This window comes from Sporothrix schenckii (assembly GCF_000961545.1).
Source record: "Sporothrix schenckii 1099-18 chromosome Unknown Cont49, whole genome shotgun sequence".
Classification (NCBI taxonomy): domain Eukaryota; kingdom Fungi; phylum Ascomycota; class Sordariomycetes; order Ophiostomatales; family Ophiostomataceae; genus Sporothrix; species Sporothrix schenckii.
In genome coordinates, this window is record NW_015971150.1 from 1,647,234 (window position 1) to 1,671,941 (window position 24,708).

At 52.8% G+C, this 24,708-nt stretch overlaps 7 protein-coding genes across 7 annotated transcripts; 5 read left to right on the plus strand and 2 right to left on the minus strand.

The window, feature by feature from the left end:
* Window positions 1-22: 22 nt before the first annotated feature.
* Window positions 23-2,311, plus strand: SPSK_05012 (aarF domain-containing kinase; the record flags this gene model as incomplete). Its single annotated transcript, XM_016731767.1, has 1 exon — window positions 23-2,311. The coding sequence occupies one exon, from the start codon at window positions 23-25 to the stop codon at window positions 2,309-2,311; it is 2,289 nt and encodes a 762-aa protein (XP_016583060.1).
* Window positions 2,312-2,492: 181 nt separating this feature from the next.
* SPSK_05386 (ribosomal rRNA-processing protein 36) lies at window positions 2,493-3,593 on the minus strand (the record flags this gene model as incomplete). The annotated part of the gene is made up of 1 exon (XM_016732134.1): window positions 2,493-3,593. One exon carries the CDS (start codon window positions 3,591-3,593, stop codon window positions 2,493-2,495), a length of 1,101 nt encoding a protein of 366 aa, XP_016583061.1.
* Window positions 3,594-4,481: 888 nt separating this feature from the next.
* Window positions 4,482-5,333, plus strand: SPSK_05505 (uncharacterized protein; the record flags this gene model as incomplete). The annotated part of the gene is made up of 1 exon (XM_016732250.1): window positions 4,482-5,333. The coding sequence occupies one exon, from the start codon at window positions 4,482-4,484 to the stop codon at window positions 5,331-5,333; it is 852 nt and encodes a 283-aa protein (XP_016583062.1).
* Window positions 5,334-5,727: 394 nt separating this feature from the next.
* On the minus strand, window positions 5,728-7,556 carry SPSK_05125 (elongation factor 1-gamma; the record flags this gene model as incomplete). The annotated part of the gene is made up of 4 exons (XM_016731875.1): window positions 5,728-6,703; window positions 6,780-6,828; window positions 7,108-7,294; window positions 7,527-7,556. 4 exons carry the CDS (start codon window positions 7,554-7,556, stop codon window positions 5,728-5,730), a joined length of 1,242 nt encoding a protein of 413 aa, XP_016583063.1.
* A 665-nt stretch (window positions 7,557-8,221) lies between these two features.
* Window positions 8,222-9,418, plus strand: SPSK_05356 (40S ribosomal protein S9, mitochondrial precursor; the record flags this gene model as incomplete). The annotated part of the gene is made up of 2 exons (XM_016732105.1): window positions 8,222-9,218; window positions 9,327-9,418. The coding sequence occupies 2 exons, from the start codon at window positions 8,222-8,224 to the stop codon at window positions 9,416-9,418; spliced, it is 1,089 nt and encodes a 362-aa protein (XP_016583064.1).
* A 2,789-nt stretch (window positions 9,419-12,207) lies between these two features.
* SPSK_05740 (uncharacterized protein) lies at window positions 12,208-12,477 on the plus strand (the record flags this gene model as incomplete). The annotated part of the gene is made up of 1 exon (XM_016732477.1): window positions 12,208-12,477. The coding sequence occupies one exon, from the start codon at window positions 12,208-12,210 to the stop codon at window positions 12,475-12,477; it is 270 nt and encodes an 89-aa protein (XP_016583065.1).
* An 8,798-nt stretch (window positions 12,478-21,275) lies between these two features.
* On the plus strand, window positions 21,276-22,604 carry SPSK_05304 (uncharacterized protein; the record flags this gene model as incomplete). The annotated part of the gene is made up of 3 exons (XM_016732053.1): window positions 21,276-22,122; window positions 22,199-22,456; window positions 22,519-22,604. 3 exons carry the CDS (start codon window positions 21,276-21,278, stop codon window positions 22,602-22,604), a joined length of 1,191 nt encoding a protein of 396 aa, XP_016583066.1.
* Between the last annotated feature and the right edge of the window lie 2,104 nt (window positions 22,605-24,708).

Consider the following 24,708-nt stretch of genomic DNA (forward strand, 5'->3'; position numbering starts at 1 on the left):
GTCATCCTCCTCCTAACTCGCAATGCGCTTCCTCGACCTCGCCGCTGACTTCGCGGCCGTCGTCAGCGCCTCGCGAAACGTCGCCTCGAAGCACGCGGCATTGCGCTCGCGCCAGATTGGTGCATCCTTTGTGCAGAACCCCCGGGATCCCAAGAGACCATCGCCAGAGTCACAGGAGGCACCAAAGCCAGAGGACATACCGGCCGAGGGTGGCGCCACCCCAGCAGAAGCCGACGTGGCGGCTCAAGCATCGCCTGCGTCTGCGTCTGCGTCACCAAGTGAACCAGTGACCGAGAAGCCACCAGTCCCTGCGGTTGCTCCCGTACGTCAAGCTGCACAGGAGATACGGAATCCAGATATCCAAGAACCAGAGACGGCTGGTTCCCCGGAAGAGCCCGTCCTACCGACCTTCATCCACCGTGCCCAGCTGCGTACGTCGAGGCCACCAGGTGCCCTAAATGAGGTCCGGAGGAAGGCTGCCGAGGCTGCGGGTCCGAGCGGAGGTCCATCGAAACTGCACCCTCTGGATCCCCGGCTGAAACAGACTCCACGACCGCCACCAGCTGGCCCCAGTCAGGCTGTGCAGGATGCTCCTGTTGCAGCAAAGGCAAACTCTGTCTCGGCAGCAGTTGCAGAGAGCATAGAACAGGGTGTTTTTAGCAAAAGAGAGGAGCAGCCGCCAAATGAGGACCCTTCCGTCGTCGACACGACTTTGGATGTTGAGGGTATTCCCAAAACTGAGCCCACAGTCGATGCCTCTCCTGGAACAACTCCGGAGGCGGCTCCGCAAGCGGAAGAGTCGCCTGGCACAAGAGCCGAAGAGACACAACAAGCCCTACCGGAAAACGAGACTTTGAAGGCCGAGATACTAGAGACGCCGTCTCTGAGCACAGCTAGAGCTACTCCTCTCGCCTCCATACCCCTACCTACGACGCAGGTAGCAGAGTCCCCAAAGCGGGCCTTTGAGCTGAAGGAGTCCAAGGTGCCGGCCACCCGCCTGAGCCGGATATGGAACTATAGCGGCCTCGCAGCCGGTATGCTCGGCGGCGCTCTGACGGAGTCGATTAGCCGCGGCTTTGGAGGCGGCAGCGGCGACAGCGGGTCGGTCATGTTGAGCCCTGGCAACCTCGAGCGACTCGTGTCGCGGCTCTCCCGCATGCGCGGCGCGGCCCTCAAACTCGGCCAGATGATGAGCTTCCAGGACGCCAAAATGCTGCCCGCGCCGCTGCAGGAGGTCCTGCAGCGCGTCCAGGACAGCGCCGACTACATGCCCGCATGGCAGCGCGACCGCGTGCTGGCGTCCGACCTCGGTGCGGACTGGCGCGATCTGTTTGGCGAGTTCGAGGAGAAGCCGCTGGCAGCGGCGTCCATTGGCCAGGTGCACCGCGCGACGCTGCGCTCCAACGGCGCCGCCGTCGCCGTCAAGATCCAATTCCCGGGTGTCGCCGACTCCATCAACTCGGACCTCGACAACCTGGGCATCCTGCTGACGGCCACGCGCATGCTGCCCAAGGGCCTGTACTTGGACAAGACGATTGCCAATGCGCGCACCGAGCTGGCGTGGGAGTGCGACTACCTGCGCGAGGCCGCGTGCGCACAGCGCTTCCGTCGTCTGCTGGACGACGCACGCGAAACGGGCGTCGACGGCGCTTTCGTGGTGCCCGACGTGTTTGGCGAGGCGTCCGGAAAGCAGGTGCTGACCATGTCCTTTATGGACGGTGTGGGCGTCACCAAGGTCGCGCACGACCTCTCCCAGGAGCAGCGCGACTGGATCGGCACGCAGATTCTGCGCCTGTGCCTGCTCGAGATCACGCAGTTCCACTTTATGCAGACAGACCCCAACTGGACCAATTTCCTGTACAACGCCGGCACCAACAAGCTGGAGCTGCTCGACTTTGGCGCCTCACGCGAGTACCCGGCCGAGTTTGTTGATCAGTACGTCCGTCTGCTGCAGGCAGCCTCGCAGTCCGACCTCGAGGGCGTGCAGGCGCTGTCGCGCGATCTGGGCTACCTGACGGGCCACGAGAGCCGCGCCATGCTAGACGCCCATACGCAGTCGGTCATGACGCTGGCGGAGCCCTTCCGCGCCGACGCGCCGGAGATCTACGACTTCCAGGACCAGACGATCACGGACCGCGTGCGCTCATTCATCCCCGTCATGGTGCGCGAGCGCCTGACGCCGCCGCCCGAGGAAACGTACAGCCTGCACCGTAAGCTCAGCGGTGCCTTCCTACTGTGTGCACGCCTGGGCAGTCGCGTGGCCTGTCGTGGCATGTTTGAGGACAGCCTGAAGAAGATGGGCCTTGCATAAACTCTGTGTTTCGTATACATATACAAATGGTTTTCTTTATTTCTCTGTACTACCATACACGCTGCTCATGCATCATAATGTATTATTATTACACGCCATCAACATGCTATAGAATAAAGTAAGAACACATGAATAGAACGCCAGCCATGTTGAATCATTTGCAGTCTTCGGCCGCACCGCGTTAGCCACGGCGCATGGACGGCATCTCGCGCCGCTCCCGCGTCTGCGCCTTCTTGCGCCGCCGCTCGATGGCCTTGTCGACCTGCTGCTCCGTCATTCCCGCAAACTTGTCCACGAGCAGCCGCTTCTTCTGCTCCGACTTCTTGAGGAAGTAGGGCGTCTTGCCCTCTTTCACCAGCCCCCGCTCCCGCTTCTTGTGCTCGTCCAGCACCGCCTGTGCCTTTTCCTTGGCCTCGCGGTCGTGCTTGCGCGCCTCCATGGACGTCAGCATCCGCCGCAGCGATGCCGCCTCTTTCTCGGCCGCCTCTGCCTTGGCCCGGTTCACCGCGTTGCCGCCGCGCTTCTTGCGTTCTGCCTTGGCAATCCGCTCGTTTTGTGCAATCGCCTCGCGCATCTCCGCCATCTCGCTGTCGCGGTACTCGTCCAAAAACGCATAGTTGCGCTGCGCGCGCAGTTCGTCGGCGCGCGTCGGTGGTGTCGCCATGGACGCCAAGAAGAAGCGCGGGTCGCGCGAGCGCGCCTCGACTGGCTTGACCGAGACACCCGCAATCGTGGCGTCGCCGCTAGTCCAGTCGCGGCCGCGCTTCACAGCGAAACGGCTCGACATTTCTGTCGGTGCGTGCTTGTGGGCTCGGGCCGGCTTGACAGGCTTGGCTGGCTTACCTGAATGGTCGTCTTTCCACGAACTGGCTGCCTCGCCCGTGTCGGCTGCTTTGGATCCAGCTTTGCCGCCGACCTTGTCGATCTTCTTGTCTTTCTTCTTCTTTTGGTTCTTCTTCAAGATCTGGCCAAACGTGAGGTTCTCTGCCGGCGATGGCGCCTCATCCTCGGGAGTTGCCTCTCGGCCAATGTCTTCACCTTCTTCGCCTTCACTTTCTCCCTCTTCAACGTCGTCGATGTCGTCCTCTAGTCTGCCCCGAACAGGATCATCACTCTCGTCGCTCTCGCTCTCCGAAGCCTCCTCAACCTTGACTCGCCGGCCTGCTTTGCTCAGGTCGTTGTCGTACTCGTCACTGTCATCGCCGTCGACAAATTTGGAAGGTTTTGCCCGTACATTCCGTTCAGGAGCAGAGCGGCTGCTCTTTCGTTTTCTCGAATCCATGTTTGAGCGTGTGGTATGGAATGTGGTATTGAACGCGGCTGAATGTGCGTTCAACAGGGCTATGAGACTTTAAGACGTCTTGAACGAAGAGATAGTGTTGTGTGCCCAGTGTTATCTCTTTCCTTTCCTAAAACGCTATTCTCTCACACGGAAGGAGCGTCCGTAAATTTGGTTTCTATTTGGTGATTTGTGATTGAAATTTGATATCGACTATGAGTGGTGTGAAAAAGGAAGGAACAATGGTGCTAGCGCAGCCATCACTGATTTTTAAACTTCTTCATGGAGCAGTTTTCACCGCAGCCTTCTGGTCCACCAGCCAATCACGTTCGCCGGGAACAAGGCTCTGGCAGCCCCTAAAATGTTTCCACTAAAATTTCGAGGCGCATCAACAATATTTTCATTTTGATACTTCAACTGGGTGGCATATTCACAAATCACGCACAATTCATGGTTAACAATTAATTTGCATTAATTTCAGATTCATTTAATTTCTAACCAATTCACACGACGGTCAAATAAAACAAGCTCTCCTATCATCATCCAACCACAACAGGACGCCTCAGGACGCCTCGGGACACCTCAGAACACTTCATTACACTTCAGGTTACATCATACTGTACCATATCCACACTCTCCAGACTCTCCTCAGCGGTCTGCACATAGATTTTCACTTTTCCAGAGGCTGTCATGGGTAGGTCTGCGGCGTATAGGACTCTTCAAAACGCAATACATGGCTTCTCAAGGACAAGAAGGACAACACACACATTGCCTTCGAAAAGTATAAGTCCTTTACTCCCGTCGCTCACCGAACGAACTTTCTCGGCTCAGAAAGTGTTATATAAAAGCAAGTCCTTCAAGTTTGGTCGATCCCAAGTGTTCCCGCAACGAATGGACAATATAGAGACACCGCGGCCGCCCCGGCCCGATATTCAGGAACCATCCGAAGAGTCTGGCGGCGTGCCAGATCCAACTCCCGAGTACCTCCAGCAGACCGAGCGCGAGTCGACCCGGCTCGAGAGCCCACAGCCGCTGCTCATCATCAGTGATCTCAACGGTACCTTGCTTCACCGCCCCGACAGCTACGGCAATCCGAGAACGGCGGTGCCGCGGCCGTATGCGCCGTTGTTTATCGACTACATGATCAAGAGCTTTTGGTTTGCCTTTTGGTCGTCGGCGCGGCCCCAGAACGTCCGCCACATGGTCAATGCCATCATCCACCCCGAAAACAAGGCCAAGCTCGTCGCTATGTGGGACCGCTCGCGCTTTGGCCTGACGCGCGACGACTACTGCGGACGGACGCAGTGCTACAAGCGGCTGTCGCTGATGTGGGAGGACCCAGACGTGGCGCGCACGCACCCGCACTACGAAACGGGCGGTCGCTGGTCGCAGGCCAACACGGTGCTCATCGACGACACGGCCACCAAAGCGCGCTCGGAGCCGTTCAATCTCATTGAGATCCCCGAGTTTGCCGACAAGCAAGACAAATACGACTTCGTCCTGCCGCAAGTGCATGACTACATTAACGAGCTTGCCTTCCAGTCGGATGTCAGCGCATACATCAGGGCACATCCATTCCAGCCACAGGAAGATCCGGAGATGGCATTCGAGGTGGCACAAGAGGATGAGACCACGAGCCAAGGACCAAGGGTTGTACGGAACTCAAAGCGGCGGAGACCAAGCAAACTCAAAACCGACCGGCGGCGAGGGCAACACGAAGGGGTGTTTTCAGACAGTTTCTAGCTGCGTTGTTATGAGCAGTTCTGTTACCAGGCTAGGAATGAGTCTTCTATCGTTTAGGGACAGGGCCCGTCGGGGTCGGTGAGGGAAGCTACTCATCAACAACATCGAGCGTAGCGTGTAGCACCATAGCATGCAACCTACATTGGGAAGAGACTTTTGCTTCATGCACCATTTGTGCATGTGCAATTCATCACGGTTTATTTTGTATGCGTCTCCTGATAACCATGATATACGTCCAAGAAACATCGTACTGGCCCTGCCTAGCTACATTTGTATAACACATAATTTTTCCGTCATATTTTGTGCCCGGACTAACCCAGCCCAACCTTTCAGTCCAAGAACCGTTACAGCGTCAACTATGAAACACCTCCCTACACGGAACGGTGCGATTCGTCTATTTGAAGACCTTGCCGTCGGCGTGGGCATACTCCTTGCCGTTGACGATGACGGGCTTGTCCCACGACCACTGGGCCTCGACGTAGGCGCGGTCCTCGGCCTTGGTGGGGTCCAGCTTGGTGAAGGAGTAGCTCTCGTAGTCGGGAGCGACATCGAAGACGGGGAGGTAGTCCTCGCCACGGATGACAAACGCACCCTCAATGACAGAGTCGTTGTTCTGGCCGTAGACGGAGGCGCAGCCGAAGAGGTACTTGCGCGAGGCCTCCAGACGGTTGTTGAAGCCGCCAATCAGGTTGTTGGACATGAACGTCAGGGTCAGCTCGTCGTTGTACTTGTACTCAACCTTCCAGATCGAGTATTCGTCAAACTTGACGTTCTCCCAGAACCATTTCAGGGCAGCGGGAGTGTCGCTGTTCGAGTACTGGCGCTTCCATTCGTCCAGAGGGAAGGTGGCACGCGGCAGCAAGTCAATCGGGTGCTTGGGCTTGGGAGCAGCTGCGGGCTCCTCCTCCTCGGCGGCGGCAGCGGCGGCCTTGGGGGCGGCGGCCTTCTTGGGGGCCTCCTTCTTGGGAGCAGCCTCCTTCTTGGGGGGGACGTTGATAAACGCCGGTTCGTCGTTGAACACGGCCTTGGGGGCAACGCTCGAGTAGATCGGCTGGTTGTAGACGGTGGTGAACCAACGGGTGAGGTTAGGGAACTCCTCGCGGAACGCCTTGCCGAAGACAAACTGCAGACCGCGGGCAAATATGCTGGAGGCAAAGATGTCGGCCACGGTAATGCGCTCGCCAACTAGGAAGGTGTTGTGCAGCAGGTGCTCCTCGGCGACGCTAAGCGCTTTCAGGGAAGCCTTGGAGGCATCATCAACAGCCTTTTTGTTGTAGGGGGCATTGCCCCGGAGAGGGTTGTACCAGTCACCGAATTTGGGGAGGACCTCACTGTTGAAGAAGGACATCCACTTCAGGATGTTGGCGTAGCTGGTGTGAATGTCAGTATGGTTCATGGCACGTCCATGGAACGTCCAAAACAAAAGACGCGGCGTCTGATACGTACTCCTGCTTGGTCTTGCCGAGAAGGGTGGTCTTCTCGTTCTGGGAAGCGACTGTAAGGCACCATTTAGCGGACTGCCCAGAAAAACAGTGTGCATTCGAAAGGAGAAGAAACAGGGATTGAAGAGGGGACGCAAAATCAGAAGGTAGATAATATCAACACTAGGATTCAGACAGGGATAACTGTATAATGATTGTCTAATTCATCATGGAAGCGTCGACCGGTGCTACTCGAGATGTCTCAAGGTAGCCAACGGCGAAAACTGAGAGGCCAACGGACAAATGAAAAATGGACGGCAGAGCAGGGAAGAAATCAAGCGCAAAACACATACCGTAGACATAGATGGCAATGCACTCCGACAGGGTGAAGCCATCAGCACCAACGAAGGTAGGGATCGTGCCCATCTTGTTGACATTCTTGTAGTCGGCCGGGGCAGTGGCGGGGACGGTGTCGACCAGCTCGATATCGAGGTTGTTGGCCTTGGCCACAACCAGGATGCCCGTGGTGCGCGGGTTCTCCTGCACATTGCAAGACGGGGTCAGCCTGACGAGCGTCCGATGAACAGCGATGTTATGCAGAAGACGGATAAAATAAAAGTCAGGAGAGAAAGAGGCGAGAAAGAGCAATGAAAGACGAAAGAAATCAAGACGAAGAATGTCTGTCGAAACGACGCGAAAGAGCAGAACAGGCAGCGCGGGGCTCGAGCAAAAGCAGCCGGCCAAGAAAGACTCAATGCAGGAGGAGACTCACAAGGAAGCCGTAGAGTTTTCCGAACGACATGGTGAATGTGAGGTACGAGTGTGGTTCGATATAAAAGGGGTGGTGATGCTGGGGTTCGAAGGAGAGAAGAGAAGAAGAGAAGGGGAAGGAGGGGAAGGAGCAAAGAAAGGAAGTTTTTTTCGTCGCAAAAATAATGCCCAAGGAAGGAGCCCGGACGGATGGTGGGGTCCGGCCAAAATTCTCAAAAAATCTCATACCGCGACAGCATTAGGCATTTAAAAAAAAATCAAAGTTAAATGCTGAAAAACGAGCGGGTGGTGGGACCTACCAATTGCCATTGGCCAGTGCGGTTGGTAGAGGAACGGCAAAATTGGCAGGAACAACTGCGTCAAAGAGCTTCCCTAGCACCCTCCATCCCTTTTGGGACGCCGCTTTTGAGCTCTGCGCATCACGTGGCCAGCCCACGGCAAAATGCGACGTAGTGCAATTGAATTTTTGAAAGTTGGACCACTGCAAGGCTACGATCACAGGCTCATCACCGCGACAAAGTACTGTCGAGCATCAGACAACCACTCGACAACCACCCAATCCGGGACCGTGTCACGATACCCCCCTCCGTGCCCGGTCTCGACCGATTCGTGGGGACGTCTGTTTCTACCATAGCCTCATGAACGCCTTCTGGCGACGACGACACAACTCGAATTCTTCTCCCATCCACAACCGCCATGGCTAGCATAAGCGCAAGCTTGCTATCCCGTGGGGTCGCCTCCTCCTGCCCACGGGCACGGATGCGGCTTGAGCAGCAATTCTCGCAGCTGCGGATTGGCCCAGCACACATCACCAACAAGCCCGCCGGCAGCCAAATACTGGCGCAGACCAGATATCGCTCTGAACAAATACACCGCCCAGAGCCGACCGAGAGAGAGCTGATTCCTGCCTCGCTTGCCAATACTAGCGACCTGGAGATGGACGCGATGCTCGAAAAGTACACAAGCGGCGCTCTCTCCGAAAGTTCACAGAGCGGCAGCAACGGCGAAGGTATCGGTGGCGGCCCAGCCGCAGTCAACTTTCAGCAGCTCAGAGGCTATGCGCGCGCCGTCCCCCTATCTCCGTCCTACTTTACGCGCGCAGAGAACTTCACCGACCGCTTCCTGGCCCTGCGGGATTTGTTCAGGCGGTACAGCAAACTGCCCAAACTTCCCTCGCAAGAGACGGAGCGTGTGGCATGGATGTCCAGGGACAAGTTTCAGGAGATCTTTCGCGAGTCAGTCAAGAATTCAGTGTACGAAAGATACCTGAGCATGATGAAGACCCTGCACCGCATCAATCCCGACCTGAAGCCGGCTGCTGTGACCGAGTTTCTCCGCGAATTCATTGTCAAGACGAATTTTGACGAGAATCTGCCGAAGCCGCAGACGGTCGACAAGTTCGGCCGTGCCCTGGGTGTTGGTCGCCGTAAGGAGTCGGTTGCGCGTGCGTGGGTAGTGGAGGGTACGGGCGAGGTGCTTGTCAACGGCAAGAGCCTTAGCGGCGCGTTTGCGCGCGTTCACGATCGCGAGAGCGCTACGTGGGCGCTACGGTCGACGGAGCGGATGGACAAGTACAACGTGTGGGCGCTGGTGGATGGAGGTGGCACGACCGGCCAGGCTGAGGCGCTGACGCTGGCTGTGGCCAAGGCGCTCGTGACCCACGAGCCCGCGCTCAAGACAGCACTCCGAAAAGGTACGTTAGACGGCTCACGGCTCGCACTGAAGGCCCAAGCTACAACCGCACAAATATGGTATTTTCTCTGCAGAATTTTGCTAACATGTCGTCTTTCTCTCGCTCCAGCCGGCTGCATTACGCGTGATAGAAGAACGGTGGAGCGCAAGAAGCCGGGTCACCTCAAGGCGAGAAAGATGCCTGCGTGGGTCAAGAGATAGTGTGGGCACGCGTTGGCGCGGACGGCACCAACCCCAGCATGCGAAAGCGGCTTCACACACACGTATTCAGGGGCCAAATCGACATTGGCAGCCAGGGATGGAGACTGTCTGTCTTGTTACGATCGTGTGACACACCAAGCGTCGATCCACGTGGACAGCATTCTGCAGAGGTTGGCCCACGTGGTTTTTTCTTAGCATCGCGGGACGTGTGCGCGTCGTGTTTTGAGGTGTTCGTGGGTGGTACACGAACGTGTCTTATTTCATTTACATGAGCAGGAATGATAGCATATGTGTGAATAATTGTACGATCAGGTATAAGACCGCGCTCTGAAAGGGGAGGTCTGGGGGAGGTGGACGAGCGAGTGGTTGCAAACTCAAATCACAGCGTAAACGCAGAAACAAAACTAAAAGAAATAAAACATCAAAACATTCACAACAATTATGCCATTGTCGGCCCCACGGGGCTATGTTCGGTCGACGCTGGTATCGTCTAAAACAACATTTAGTTCGTTACAAACTCGGACTGCCATCTTCACACCATCCTAAGGCTACTAACAAAATGCATGATGCAGATACGAGACGTAGACAACAGCCGGAAACCAAGCTCTGATCAAGTTCCCACAGTGGCTCAACCGGCCTATCCGACAGGCAGTTCAGGCGTTTTTAAAATGGGCACATCTTTTAAGGTTTGTCTTTCTACCACAACCAGGCCGGGGTATGTTTCGTGTGCTTCCAGAAAGACCATTTCATGGCTGGACACAGGGCCACCCGTGTTCTACAGCCCGCATCTCGCCATAGAAGAGAACATAGCACGCAAGGGCAGGGCTATAGGGCAAACAAGAGGCCGAAAACGTGGAGGGTTGCCAGTTCGGCAGAGTCTCCCGATCCCGTTATCTCAATGGGCCGTTTGGCCCACTACTTATTAGGCATATATATCTCACGTTCCGGCCGCCTTCACCATCCCTGAACTCTGTCCTCGGGATAAACATAAGATCGTGCGGGGCAGACCGTGTCATGTATACTAGAGGCACTTTGTTATTGGATATTTTGTCAACGTGCCGGCAACACGGTCATTCTAAGACAGTTCATAGAAAGCAGGCTTCTTGAAAGCATAGCCACCATTTGGTTCTTTTGTGGCTGTTGGTTTTAAAATCGTCATGTCTTACCCTTGTCAGAATTTGTACTTGGCATCTTTGATATAGTTTGCAATATGAACTTCCTGGACCATGGAACGAACTGACATCCAAAACGGCAATGTGTCTCTCGCCCAGCCTTGCCTCTGTTCTGATATAAGTATAGGTAAAAGTAAGGATGGCGCTGCTTTATGGCACATAATTTTCTGCGATCTCACGGATGAACTCAAGGAGGTATCAAGTGAACTTCAGGCCGATATTTCGCCTATCAAATATTCTACGCGTATTTTATTATACTGTTACTCCCGGTCTGAAGTGAGACGTAGCCCAGAACTCTCATATAAGTTGTATACTCACATAGATTGGCGTTTGGGCATATTTGGAGCTGTATATAATGAGTCCAAGCGGCAATGCACACATAAAAATGTGACGAGGAGCCGTGTCTCCCAGTTGCGCAGCCCAGAATAGCATATTTGTGAGCCGGGCCGAGGCTATATAGAGATATATGCAGCGACAAGACTGCCGAACCAGGATTCTTAGCAGACGAAAATAGATGGAAGCCAGAAAGAACATAGTACGAGATGTTTATAGGCTTTTGGCTGCAGTTTGTCAAGCAACTCCTGCAAATATCATTTTCTTGGGCTTTAATTGAAAACAATACCACACAGAGCGAACAATACCTTTGAGTGTCTGCATATTAAAGGGTGCAGGGCACATGTGCACCATAATATGGCTTAAAGCCTGTAACTGACCAGGGTATGAGCACGGCAAAAGCCTCACACGAGGCTCTCCGTGCTTCCCCCTGCAATACACGAATGGTTTGGACACTCTATCCGCATACCTGTGGATGGCCTGCCAGGGAACCAAACGTCACGTCAGTGAGTGGGCGCAGGACGTGGATGAAGCGGGCAGAAAAGTCTCGGCACCTTTTCCTTATCGGCAGGGGGAGGTCACGACACTGTCAAGTGTCAAAGCCAAAACAATAGCAACGAGACTGGTGTGGTGAAGACTGCTGGCTCGGCAAGGTGGGAACGGAAAGCCGCCTGTCGCAAGACACGAACCAGTCTCTATCGTTCCCGGCCCAGAGACGGAAAAGGATGTAGATGAGGTGCGCATCACGTCGGGTTCCAATGTCTGTCTCTGTAAAATGGCACATCATATAATGTGCAGGTGATGGAAGGCCGACGTACGACTCGTCCGCACTGGGTAAAGGTAGCATTGAGAGCCTTCTGCGCAGATGTGCGGCGCATCGCTGTGCATCGCAGGTGTGCATCGCACATCGCACATCATCCCAAAAACCTCGAGCCCGGACCCCTGTTTTCGACCCAGCGCTTGAATTAAGATGGGACTGATGAGACGGGCCACTTCGAGGCCGAGCGTTCTCCGCCCGTTTAACCAGCGCGATGAAATCGTAAGGTATCGATGTTCTCGGGCGCAAACATGATCAAGAAAGGTAAACTTAAAGCCAGAGTCTGCTTCAATAGACATTAATCGCCTTGGAAGAATAGTCCATGCACAACTCGCGAAAAATATGCGTTTGATTTGGGAGCCTGATATTGCGGAGCCTTTCTTCATACGACAGGATACTGGTCGAGAGGCTGGCTGGGAGGGTATATTCATGATGCTAAGAGGCCGTCCATGCCCTGTATAAAACGCATGCCCAGAGCGTTTCAACTGCCAAAGCTTAACCAGGGCACGGACTCCGGCGGGAGTGTGCAAGAGCCTGCGACCGTTTTTCCTGCGAACAGCGAACGAACAATATGCAAACAAGAGTGGGCAGGGGCAGAAGAGGCGAAACGGCAGAGGTGCAACACTGGAAAGGACGCCGGTAGGGAGATGCCGGGGGCATATGCCCGCTGGGATAGCCATGGATGCGCATTGAACGGTTCACCAGCCGGCCAGCCACTGCCTTTGGCAACGTGGTGAAGTCATTCTAGAATATGCCCAAACTTAACGAATCGCTCAGTTTCATGATTTGTTGACAGATCCAAGAGTGCGCCACCCAGAGGACGCCCACGAACGAGTGAGATTCATCCAGGCTGGTTTGCACTTAACAATTGGCTGTGAGACCGCGCGTTGTTGTTTCCGCAGTGCCTTGCACTTTCGTTTACGCAGATAGATTCCAGTCTTGGCCGGAGGTGTTTTGAAGGATGAATGCTGGCTGTGACAAGACAAGTTCATGTGGTAGCGAGCTGTGTCCTACGTGAGCAAAATAAACAATCACGACCCAGACAAGGCAACTGCAACAGAGGTACACATGGTTGTGCACCAAGATGCGCAAATGTGGAAGGAGTACTAGCCGGCCTCGTCTGCTCCTTCCACAACCGTTTTTTATATTCCATTCCAAAATGAACGACAGTCGCTCTTGCCAAAGAATGAATATGACTTTTCGTCTGGTTGCGTGAGACCCATCCGACGGCTAAGGTAAGCGCGAATCATGTACCTCGTCGGAAGATTGTAATTACGGAAAAGAAGGTTTGCGGAAGATCTCAGTGCAACTCTGTCGTGCATGTTGTTATGTTGCATTTACCTTCCGCTCTTGCCTAAAACGAGCCACTGAGGTGATCAACAATGACATGGCAGAGTGGGATGAGGCTGGGATCGGCCGGGGACTCGAAAGCAGAAGGAGCAATCAACGTCCTCAATATTACCTCCTGTCTTGTCTTTTAAGGTAACAATTCCCGCGACATAAGACGACACAATACAGCGCATCCCATTCGCCAGCTGATGTCACAAGCTTTGTATCGCAAACTAATGGTCCAAATGACGACGACAAAAACGGCAAGAATAGCGAGAGGATTTGCAAAGGACAGCATCCGAAGTCGCGGAATTGCGCCACAGGGTCGGAGAAGACGGGAAACCGGAGAAAGAGACAAGGCACAACACGCGAGCTGAATGATCTGAACGAGTGGCAAAGAATACGATAAGCTGGGGCCTATGGCCGAGCGCGCCTCGCTTTTTGGCAATGGTGCGGGCCCCTTAGATAACTAGGAAAGTGGACCACGGCCACAAAGACTCAGACGAGAAAAATAATGGCCGACGCAAAAAAGGGGGGAAGGTTGAGGGGATTGGAACTCGGGATTACGACTAGGTCCATAACGAAGTGTTGCGTGAAGGATGTGAACAAAGACGTAGCAAGACAAACACGTCGTAGCATCGCGTCCACCCGCCTCCCGGAGAATATACAAAACGTCCGATACGAGACACGCGAGGGTATCTCAGCCCTGTTTCCATGTCGACGCCAATTCCACGATTTTTGTTTGTGGCTTTGCCGGGCGCGCTTGGACAACTTGAGGAGGACCCCCGTGGCAATAAACTGGGCCAGGAACAAAGGCGGTTGCGAGCGAGGAACCAAGTCAAACCAAATCGACCCAAAAGGTGAGACCGGATCCCACCTTGCACCGACACGCACACCTTTTTTGTTCCAATTTTTTTCAGACGCACAACAAGCGCAATCGCTCAAAGACACTAGGCCTGGATGGTCTCGAGATAGCGTGCCCCCCTTTCGCGGCTCCAGGGAGGAAAGATGGAGCAAGTGATGAAAAGGAGAAGATTCACACGCAGTTGTGAGATGGGGGGACGTCGGCAAAATTCATTGCCTCGCAGCAGCTTGCAAGCAACGCAGAAGCCCAAGCAAATCCCCCATTAGCACTCAAATTAGTTTGTAAAGACTCTTTCGTACAAGGACATGTATCTCCAGGAGATCCATGTGGTACGCAGATTGCTGCTAGATGGTAGGGCGCATATTCAACGGCCGATATTACCCAAGACCCTTGCATCTCCTCCACACAAAGATGCTGCTCAAACAGAACGGACGAGTCGGCAGATTTCCGGAGCATACACGGCGAGGGGCAGAAAAAAGGGGCTAGAAGGCGTGATCAAAACGTCGTTGACAGGGCTGTCAGGCCAGCACCCGATGTATCCCCTTTCTCTTTATAATTTGGATCTCTTTTTCTTCGAAATGGTGGTCAGCAGCAGGCTCGCGTTTCGGGGCCCTGCATATATGGCAGTTGGAAAGGAGGGCACACTTGGTTCCATGTGCCACATGGACTTGTGCGGCATGTCTTTTCGTCTTTTACAACGTGTGTCGTAGTACCTTTTTCCTCAACCGCTTGCCTTGTCCTTGCGTGTTCGTTAAGTCCATATATCGACGGTCCACCTGACGGACCAAAAACACCCACTAACACCAAGCTGGGCAAGTGGCCAACGCCGAGAGGATGGCACCGAGCGCGTCTATGATGTACTGGAAACCGAAATGGGGAACTGGAAAAAGACGTAAAAATGAAAAAGGGACGGACGAGAATATCAGTTTTAGTGTTCCTTTTTCATTGCTCGATCCCACACTTCTCAGGCCCCAACGTTATGCCCCATAGTGACCGGGCCCTTTTGATCGACACTGCAAGATCTCACATTGAGAGCGGCTCCGATTATTTCATAGGTCGTGTAAGCCCGGATCCTTCGCGACAAAATAAAATTAGAAAGCGAAAAAAGTGATCCCCGTGAATAAAATCTCGTGGGCCAGGCCACGCTTTTCTAATTCAGTGCCCCAACGACTTGCCCTGTGATACATTGGACTTACACGCGCGCAGCCAGGCTGGGCAACGCAGGGGCGCTGTGCACAATGGGACGAGTGCATGTCCGCAGAGCTGCAGCGATGCGTGCGTAAGATGCGGCCAGGCACGGCCACCACCATTCGAGGTACCTCCATCCGGTCTTGCCTGCTGTGCTACCACCGACCTCATATCAAAATGCTCTTTCCCTCTGGGCCATCGGCAGTCCGGCTTGTGCTACATAACGACGGTACATGTCCGGGCAATTAGGAAAGTGCAACGGGTGTGCCACTGGCGTATAAAATGTGTGACGTCGCCGAGCGTCTCGCTCCTTCCTCTCCACCTCCTCTGTGCGCTTCTGTACGTACTTCTTCTTCTTCTTTTTTTTTTTGCTCGACTGCTCTTGCCCATCCCATGCGTCTTGGGCTACATCTTTCCGTCTTGTCTCTGCGATTTGGAAAAACGCTCCAAAAATATCTCCCAGTGCGTCCCTTCCCTCTCTCTCCGCTTTTCGTTCCTTCTCAAAACGCAGTGCCACGCTATCACCCCCGATAGCGTGGTACTGGGTACAAACCGTCTAAAAGTTGGTCGTGTAGTCAACGGCTAGTACATGTAGTGTTTGCGCTCGATAAAGGTCGCCTCGGCAAACCTTGAGGAAAATGCCACCCTCCTCACCTCGACTTCTTTCCCCCCAGCGAGCGGGTTGATTGGCTAAGCGTTCCACCGTCCCTGATCCACCTCCCTGGTTCGAGGTCCACGAGTGCGACTGTAGTCGTTCTTGGTATATGCACTAAAAGCGCCGCTGGGTACCAAAGAAGAGATCAGCTGGAACTGCAAGCCATGCAGAACAAAAGAACGACTCAAGAAAGAAACGTCTGGCCTGTCCAATGATAAGGTTCTTTGTTCGTTGCTTTCTCGTTGTGGCAAGAGCAGACAGGGGTCTATGATCGGTGGCGCATCGCCCATCTAGTAAATTGAAGTCCACCACGTCTGAGAACTGCACCGAACTGGCCCCTTTCCTCCGCCCCTTTCTTCTTTGTCTCCAACGACATGGTTCAAGGGTCTAACACGAGGCAGTTCCTGTGCACTTTTCACTGGACAGTCGCGCTCTGCTGGATTCTTCCGCACAGTTCACCCACGTCTGTTTCTTAGCAACAAAGAATTTTGTGCTCTTGTGTTGATTCGCGTTTCCCTCATTTTCTTTTCCCTTCGTTTCTGTTCGCGCTCGTGCTCTGGTTTTTGCCCTCCCTCTTTGCTATCTTGTCCCCGAGTTCCTAGGCATTCGCACCACTGCCTCTCCTCGGAGTCACAACAAACTTCCTTCTCTTTGAAATATAATTTAATCTTGTCTGATGCCACGTGAACCAACGGGTTTATGAAGTACTAACAACAACGTCCGTCTGTAATTCGTACGTCGAAACTCTCCTCCTCAAACTCAATGACTAGCACCGCCCAAGATCCAATAGAGCAAGGTAGGATAAGCTCAACACCTTGGTTTGTGTAAAGTCTGGTGGATATAGTATACTGCTGAGCAGTCCTCGGCCGTCTACGAACTTGGTGTTTGCTCCGTAATACCCTATTTGTGCAGTGTGCGCGGAGAAAAGAATACGATCCTCGTGGCAGGGACGTCAGAAGGGGTACAACGCGGGCTCAAAGATGTCGCACTAAATCAAGTGGCAATGCCAGTGCGTATCTGGTCTAATCGAAGGTGAGAAAGAAGCCCTGACAGAATAACAGGAACAAAGGGAAAGTGACTAAAGGGGAAATAAAGAAAAGAAGCAATACCACCGAAAATGACACTGTCCTAAGTCGTGCCCATCGTTCCTGTTCGCGGATGTAGTGTGAAATGGGCAGCAACGGCTGGCGGCGCTCTCTCATCCTCTTCTTTTTGTCCCATTACGTGCCTTGCTTTAATGCAGTGTTTCTTATTCCTGCTATTCTCATCCCAAGCAGTTCCTAGTCTTGTCCCTTTGGTTTCTCCCCAAATATTTTGGCAGTAGTACTCTTGATTTCCGTACAAATCACAATTCTATTATCGTTTGCTACCAGCTCGCCACCCTCCCCATTTCAACCCTTCCCTTCCCATTCCCGGTTCTTGTCGGTGTATTCTCTGCCTTACAGTGCTCCTTTGCCTGCCTGTGCCTGCCCCCATTGGCTGGTCGGTACGGAAGCAACGGTTCATTTGGTTCTCGTCTCGTCGACTGGAGCTCGTGGTTTTGTTTTACGCCTGTTGTTCGCATTGTCGCCCTTGCTCGGCGATTGCTTGTGCCTCTTCCGATCCTGTCTACCCTCGTTCCTTAGCACCGAACCCCTGTCGGTTTATCCCTTCTCAGTTTACACTCGCTCGCCGGATCCAACCATCGTTCTTCTCCCAAGGAAGATCGCGACATACCCTGACAACACATAAAACATTCAGAAGCCGCGTTCCTGTCGCTATAACCAAGGCTCGCCCTGCACCCGCCCCTCTCTTTCTCCTTGTCCTTCCCCCCATCTGTGCAAGGAAACAGCCGAACCCGTACCCCAGACGAAGGTGGGTGAGTGTCTACTTATTTATTTGCTTTTATTTCGTGAGTGCCGTCACTCGTCCTCCTCCCAAGCGAATCGGCCACGGCCCGACGAACCTTGTCTGCCGGATCACGTATATGCACAACACAACATGGGGGGACCAGGCCACCATAGAAACAAATAAGCAAATAAGTCGAACGGGCGGCGCGGTAGCCGAGTAAGCTGCCACGAGCCCGTTTACCTTTCCTCCGTCTTTCTTAACTCCCCTCGTCCCAGTCTCGCCCCCCCCCCCTTCTCCACCTGCTTCTTTCTTCCAGCCCTGTTGCCTGTCGTGTCATCCATCTTTCAGTTCTGGCAAGAACAGAACATCAACACCTGTCCGACATAGACACCGCACCCATTATTGAGGTGCAACTGGACGTGGTCATATAGCCCGCAGAACAAAGCACGCGCACGGGCGGAATATCTGGAGGGCAAATCACCTTTATACACAACCGATTGCCAGCAAGTATGCCCAGACGACGGTCGATATTAGACGTGTAAGAGGATAGAGTGTGCTTCGGACGGCAGTCAAAAAAAGAAAAAGAAAAAGAAAAAGGAAAGAAAAATAACTGGCAGTGATAAAAACACCGGCAAAATTCCAAACTCGTATTGGACGCTCATATAGTTGAGCCCCGAACCGCCTACTGCCCTCACGAAGAGTCTCGTGCAAGAACGATCAAAACACTCCGTTGTGCTCCTTCACTTTTCTTCCAACTCCCATACATTTCTTGAGTCGTTTGCGCCTTCCTACTTTCACAAGCTGTTCTGGAAGGAACGCTCCCACAACCTTCCTCATCATCGACCAATGTACAATAGTTCTTTCCTAACTGGGCCATTTACACATAAAAGGGGGGAGAGTACATATGCAATTCCTGGCTACTTCCTTTGATCGTTCGTCACACGCCCCCGTTAGCCTCTCGCACTACCTTCCTAGGCTACCTTTAAAACATCCGTCCCTTCCCTTTCTCCAATCCGTGGGGATAGAAAAAAAAGAAGCCTTCTGCCTTGCAGTCTCTCGATCCTGGCGGTATTTCGTTTTCTCACTCGCCTGTTTCACCTCAACCGCTCTCACTCTTCCGCATCTGTGCCTGTCGTCGACACACCGAGGCCTCCCTCCGCTCCGAATCGTGACCACCGGGATTGCCCCTTGCTGGATATCCATCGAACACACACTACGCTGACGGACTCCGGCGCGGTTCGACAGTGACATACTTTTCATTATCGGCATCTCACACGGTCCTGGGTCCATTTTCGGCTCTGGTTGCCTCGTCACCAGTCGCTGAAGCTGCGCCAGCTGGACCACTTCCTAATACATCCAGCAACATCCCTATCCACGTTTCGAGACACACCGAGCCCTTATACACGATATCGAATATTCACAAATCTGTTACATACCGACGTTGACCTCGACAACTTCAACATTTTCTGACACCAAAACTCCAGAACGTACTATTCCAGCGGCCAGGTGAGCCGTCCAACAACCTCCCAAAGCCATCCCTCCCAGCAAACGTCGAATCTTCGCGTCCCTATGTCGACCTGATCCACTCCCATTTTCGAAGTCTCGGGGGAGTAAGCCAAGCAAACTCCCGTCGGTATCGGACGCGCCCACACGGAGTTCACAAAACAAAGGCTAGAAAATAGTTTTCATTCAGGCGAACGTCTGGAGAGCTGAACAAAAAAGACGTTAGGGCCCCATTCACCAAACCCCCAAAAGAAACTAATGTAAGAAATAACTTTCTTTAGCTCACTTTGTACAACCCTCTTTCATTCCTCACCCCTGGCCCAATTCAAGTACCCCGACGCATGACCGCGCCCGCGTTCAGAGATCTTCAGCCCCTACTGTATGACGGACTGCTCATAACCCCCCTATCCGCTTCTCGCCACTAATACGGTGGTATGCACGCCATTCTTCCGTTGCATGCTAGTGCTCGACTGTCTACCCTGCCAAGACGACGTTCGTCCCCCCAGGCCTCCGTGGTTTCTTCTTCCACTTCCCTCATGCTTGCCAGATCGGTCTTCCCAGCTGCAGTATCCCGTGCACCCACACTTGTGTCTTCAACTCTTTGCCCAATCAAACCTCCAAGCCTCGTCGAATCCGTATGCACTACCTACAAGAACTGCCCGGGGGTCTTTTCTTCTCCATCGGCCATTTAACCACCTCACACTTACGAATTCTCAGCCCTCTTTTTTAATGATCAAGCAACAAATCACTCTCTGCGATTTTGTGCCTTGCTCAACAGACCCGTTCCTTTACTCATGACCTCGCCCAAAATTTGATTTTTGCGGAGCGTAGGTGTCAAAGTTGTTGACGCAACTGCCTTCGTGCCGGAAACCTTATCATTGAATGTCAGTGGTGTTCACTTTCAATCATATTTCCGACCTCCAAATCCAACAACGTCTCATCAGTTGAAATTTCTGTGCCTCGCAAATATTCTTCGCCATCTGCCATATACTCACTGCGATATCGCTTTCCACTTGCAGGTTTTGAATATTCCACCATACTTGCCCTATAAAACTACCACGTCATTCTCGCCGCCTTCATCTTCAGCTATTTTCGGATCGTCAGCATCTCTTCCTGGCCATGCATCTCCATCACTACCCCCCACAAGACGCTTAATCTGCTCAGAACACGACACGAATTTCCGTCGCTTCTCCTTCTCCGCCCCCTCCATTTTCCACGACTAGCCCGCCATACCAAAGGTAAGCTCGTCCTCTCTGTGTTTCCTGTTTCTCCTGCCGTCATCGCTCCCGTCCGTCCCCACCATCCTGTCTTTTCTCACACGTCGACCACTTTTGTACCTGGACAAATCTATCCCCAACCTCCAACACCCCTACCACCATCGAGCCTGATCCACTCTGATGATATATTTGCTCCCTCTTCGTTGATACTGTCGCCTGCCACCCTATGAGACATCCTTGCCTACTTCGTTACACTGTCGCCGTGTTTATTACATCCGTGTTCCCATCATGTTGGCTGGGTCCGTCCTCCTTTGATTTCATTTTGTCTTCCCCAGCCCGTAAACTTCCCTTTTGCGGACTGGCCACGTCTCTGACTACTTACGATATACCTTGGTCTGGACGGGGTTCATTCCAATCTGTGTGTCCTATACGGTTTATTTTCCGCCATTGCAGCTTGTCGTTTGCGGGCTGCGGCTTTTCTTCCTTTCTATTAACGTGGGGCAGAACACCGTCAGGGCTAATGTGGCGGAAGTTGTATTTGCGTCCACTCCCTTACTTGGCCCGGAATTTCCTTCTAACGTTTTCCTACGTTCTATCCCATTTCAGAGTATAAGACGAGCAGTCTCGTTTTGATAGAATGCATTTCTTCCAAGTCACTTCCTTATCAATACCTCGCATGCCCTCCGCTTCTTCAATAGCATTCAGAGTCTAACCCGCGGTCATCTTTCGAACACTAGGCTACATCTAGAGTGCACATAAATCACCAGTCTCTATCCAATTCGGCAGCCTACAGAAGACGGCCAGGTAGTTCTCTACAAACAGCGGTGCCTGCTTCAACACCTAAATCACAAAGTTGAAACTTTTCTACTTGAGTGTACTGGACATATTGCTCTTCTGATCGAGAATCTCGTCGTCAACCGTCGCTCTCTAGGCACGGTTTGAGGGGCCATGGACGACATTTACCGCCGGCGTAAACAACATGAGAATCCTCTGCGTCCACCATCAGACCCACGATACCAGCAGCAAGCCCAAGATGGCTCGCAACAACGACAATATCACCAGTCCGGCTCGTCCAGCAGCGATCGTCAGAGAATGCCGTCAGGGAGTCGAGTAATGAGCAGCAGCAGCGGAGCTGCAGGGTACAGCGGATACTACCAAGAGGCCCCAGAAAGCGCCTATGCCGCAGGTCATGGTGCCATGGCCTACTCCGAACAATCGACGGACTACGCCCAAGACGCACGACAGGCGCACGGCTTTGCAAATACGTACAACCCATCCGGCCCTCAATTGTTGTATGGTGTCCAGCCAGCAGCTGGACAAGGCGCAGTCTTCGACACAACACAGGCGTATTCTTCCCGACAGCACGGTGGAGGCATGCAAATAATAACCCCCGATGTCACAACTCCTGCCTACTACACCAGCGATTCTGCCACCTCTGGCGCCGTTTCTCTTCATACACAAGCCGCGCACGGTGGTTCTGCAGCTGCCGTCTACCAACACCAAGGCGCAGCCGATAGTCGAGGACATGTGGCGGCAGCATACGGAGCGGGCATGGTTCCACTCCCGAGCACAACCAGTTCGCAGCCCACCTCCAGCACAGATCCGGGAGCCTCGTCGGGTTCCGCTGTAGCAGCACCCAGTTCGCAAGATTACGCCGAGACAAACGAGTCCTACACCGCATACCAACGAACATTAAAGGATGTTTTTAAAAATACAAAAAGCGGTGCCTTGGCACCAGCTTCCGAATCGCTCTTGAGCATCTCAGACTGGCTGCTGTCAAGGGTAGAAGCATTGGGTGCGTTTTTTACTCTGCAGCTACATGCAATACAAGTACAGAGGAATGTGTTTTGAAACTAACAATGGCGGTACAGGCTTGGCCTCCGATGACGAAGATCTATATGAAGGTCGTGTCAAGCTTTGGAAAAACTTCAACAATGCGTGGCTTGGCCTTCTCGAAAAGCAAAAGGAGATGATGTGGTATGGGAAGAAGTTGCATCGGTCCCAAAGTCTTGTCTCGTTTGAAGATCTCCAGAAAATGGCTCGGGAGCTGGTTCGCCTTTGTGACGGCATTGAACGCTTTGGCCTTGTCGACTACGACTACGGCGTGTGGGAAGAGCGCATTATGGCTAGTAAGTCGCCATTGTCAATGCACACTTACCACGTTCTCCCAAAATCATATCTAACCACCCAGTCCTTACCGAATGTGTCGAACTATACAGAATGGCAGAAGAAGACGCTACCGGCGCCACGAGCGGACCGAGTTCACAACAAGGCTAGAGTATCAAACTGCGAACGCAGTATCTCGATTTGGTACAACATTATAATTTCCAGCGCCGATTTCTAGTTGATAATCGACTTCCGCCCCTCCACCTCCATAATTCGGCGTTCACCGACACTCAAGTCTCGCTGGGTCTATAATCGTTCCTATTTCGGAAACGCATCATCACCCCTCATTTCTTTCCTCAACTGAGTCTTGCTTTCTGGTGTTTATTACAAGGGGTATGTTCTTGCTATGCGATATCGATTAGGAAGATTTACTGTTTTTATGATATTTTCATTTTGGGGATCTGAGGGCATACAGGTCGCAGCCGGCTGGCCGGCTGCGTGTCTAAAAATACATAATAGAGAAGGTCCCCTCACGGGGTTTGGTGTTCATAGGGAATGGTATACGCAGGGAAGGTACATGAGCGGCAGGCCAAGGGCGTGAGGACTTGAATAATGGTGTTTCGGATTCGGTCTGGGGCTACTTTGAAAACTCTTCAGAACTCGGCTTATAGTCCATTCGCAGTATATAAACTGCCTAGGAATTTTACATATGTACAAGGCGTATTCAATGTAAATACATACCGTTAAAAAAGGGTGCCCAGATCGTTTACGAGACGTTCCTTGACAAACCAAGGTTGTGTCCTTTGCATAGTGACTACTCTGTAAGAGGGGCCTCGGCGTCCCTGCCAAAAGCCCACGAGCGTTGTAGAAGCTCGTTTGCTTCCACCGTCTCTTTTCTTATTTCTATTTTGGTTCCATCTGGTGTGCGTCGTAATGGAGACAATAAGTGGGCACTCTTGAGTCGGCCGAAGGAATTGGCGGCCCTTGCCCCTGTCTCGGGGCTTTTTATGTTTTGTCCCCGGTCCACTGTCGCAGTGATTTCTTTCCCGTTCTTTTCTTGGTCCTGCTTTTATTGGCTTTCGAGCTTTCGCTTGGGTAAAAGTTCATTGCGAGCGCGAGAGCAATCCTTTTGGCTTGCGATTTCCTACCTTGCCAATGCCGTAGCCCCGCTCGGCAGCCTGCAGGTCTATGTCCGACAATGATGTGTGAAACAGGTGGACAAGAGTGGAAGGGAGGAAAAGGGGTGTGGGAGATCAACGAAATGGTCTGTCATATATCATACCGGACCGCGGTAAACGCGCTCCCCTCTTTCTCCAGGCTGACCCAGCTAGCTGGTTCGCCCTCTCGGGACGGGGCGCGCTTTCTGAGTGGGTCCGCTCCTCGCTTCAACCCTTAGCCCCCGTACCCTGCCATCGCGTTTGCTCCTTCCTTCGTACAAACTCGCTACAGCCATGATCAAACTTACCCACTGTGATTCAGGTGTCGTTAATTTTACCTTGCATCCATTCCAAACAACCGCCAATTCTTTTTCTGACGTAAAAGGAGTATCAAAGTGGAAAGAAATAATCACCTCGTCGCGTTTTTGGATGCTCACGGTGAGAGTATCGCAGTTTGTGCACTTTTCGAGTATTCATCAGAGCAGTGCTCCTCTTTTAAGCGGCTTTACTTTCTATGCTTTTCCGTCTCCTTCCTCCACAAGGAACCCTGGTCTTGGTACAATACCAGCCATCTTTTATGGTGCCCGCTGATTCACATATGTCGTACTGGGTACGACATAGTAACACACAATCGCACATTTAGAGCAGAAGGATCAATACTAAGAGGAAACGACACACGGGCTTCAAGTAGGCAATCGACTGACTGGATACAGAGGCTTGCATATTGACGCCACGGCATAGTCTGTCTATAACCCATTTTTCAGCCAAATCCCTTGGATTGTCTCTACTTTGTCCGTGTTAATTACATGCTTTCGAGATGGATGAGTTACGCAACACTTTCGCGTTAATATTGCCCTTCAAATTAGCCTAGAGCCTGCAGTGTGCTACAGATGAGTAGCTAGTCCTGCCCCCCTGTTCGGACGAAAAAGTGAAATTATGTCTTTGGTAAACTCTATGGGGTTTGGCTCTATCTGAATTGCCTACGACGTACTTGAGAGCGCCACCAACTGAACAGCCTCGAAAGGGAAAGCAACCATTAATAGCGACAAGCCAAGAAGGACCGTGGGCTGAATATTAAGCTGTATCATACTCGATAGAGCTCATAAAAATATTCAATT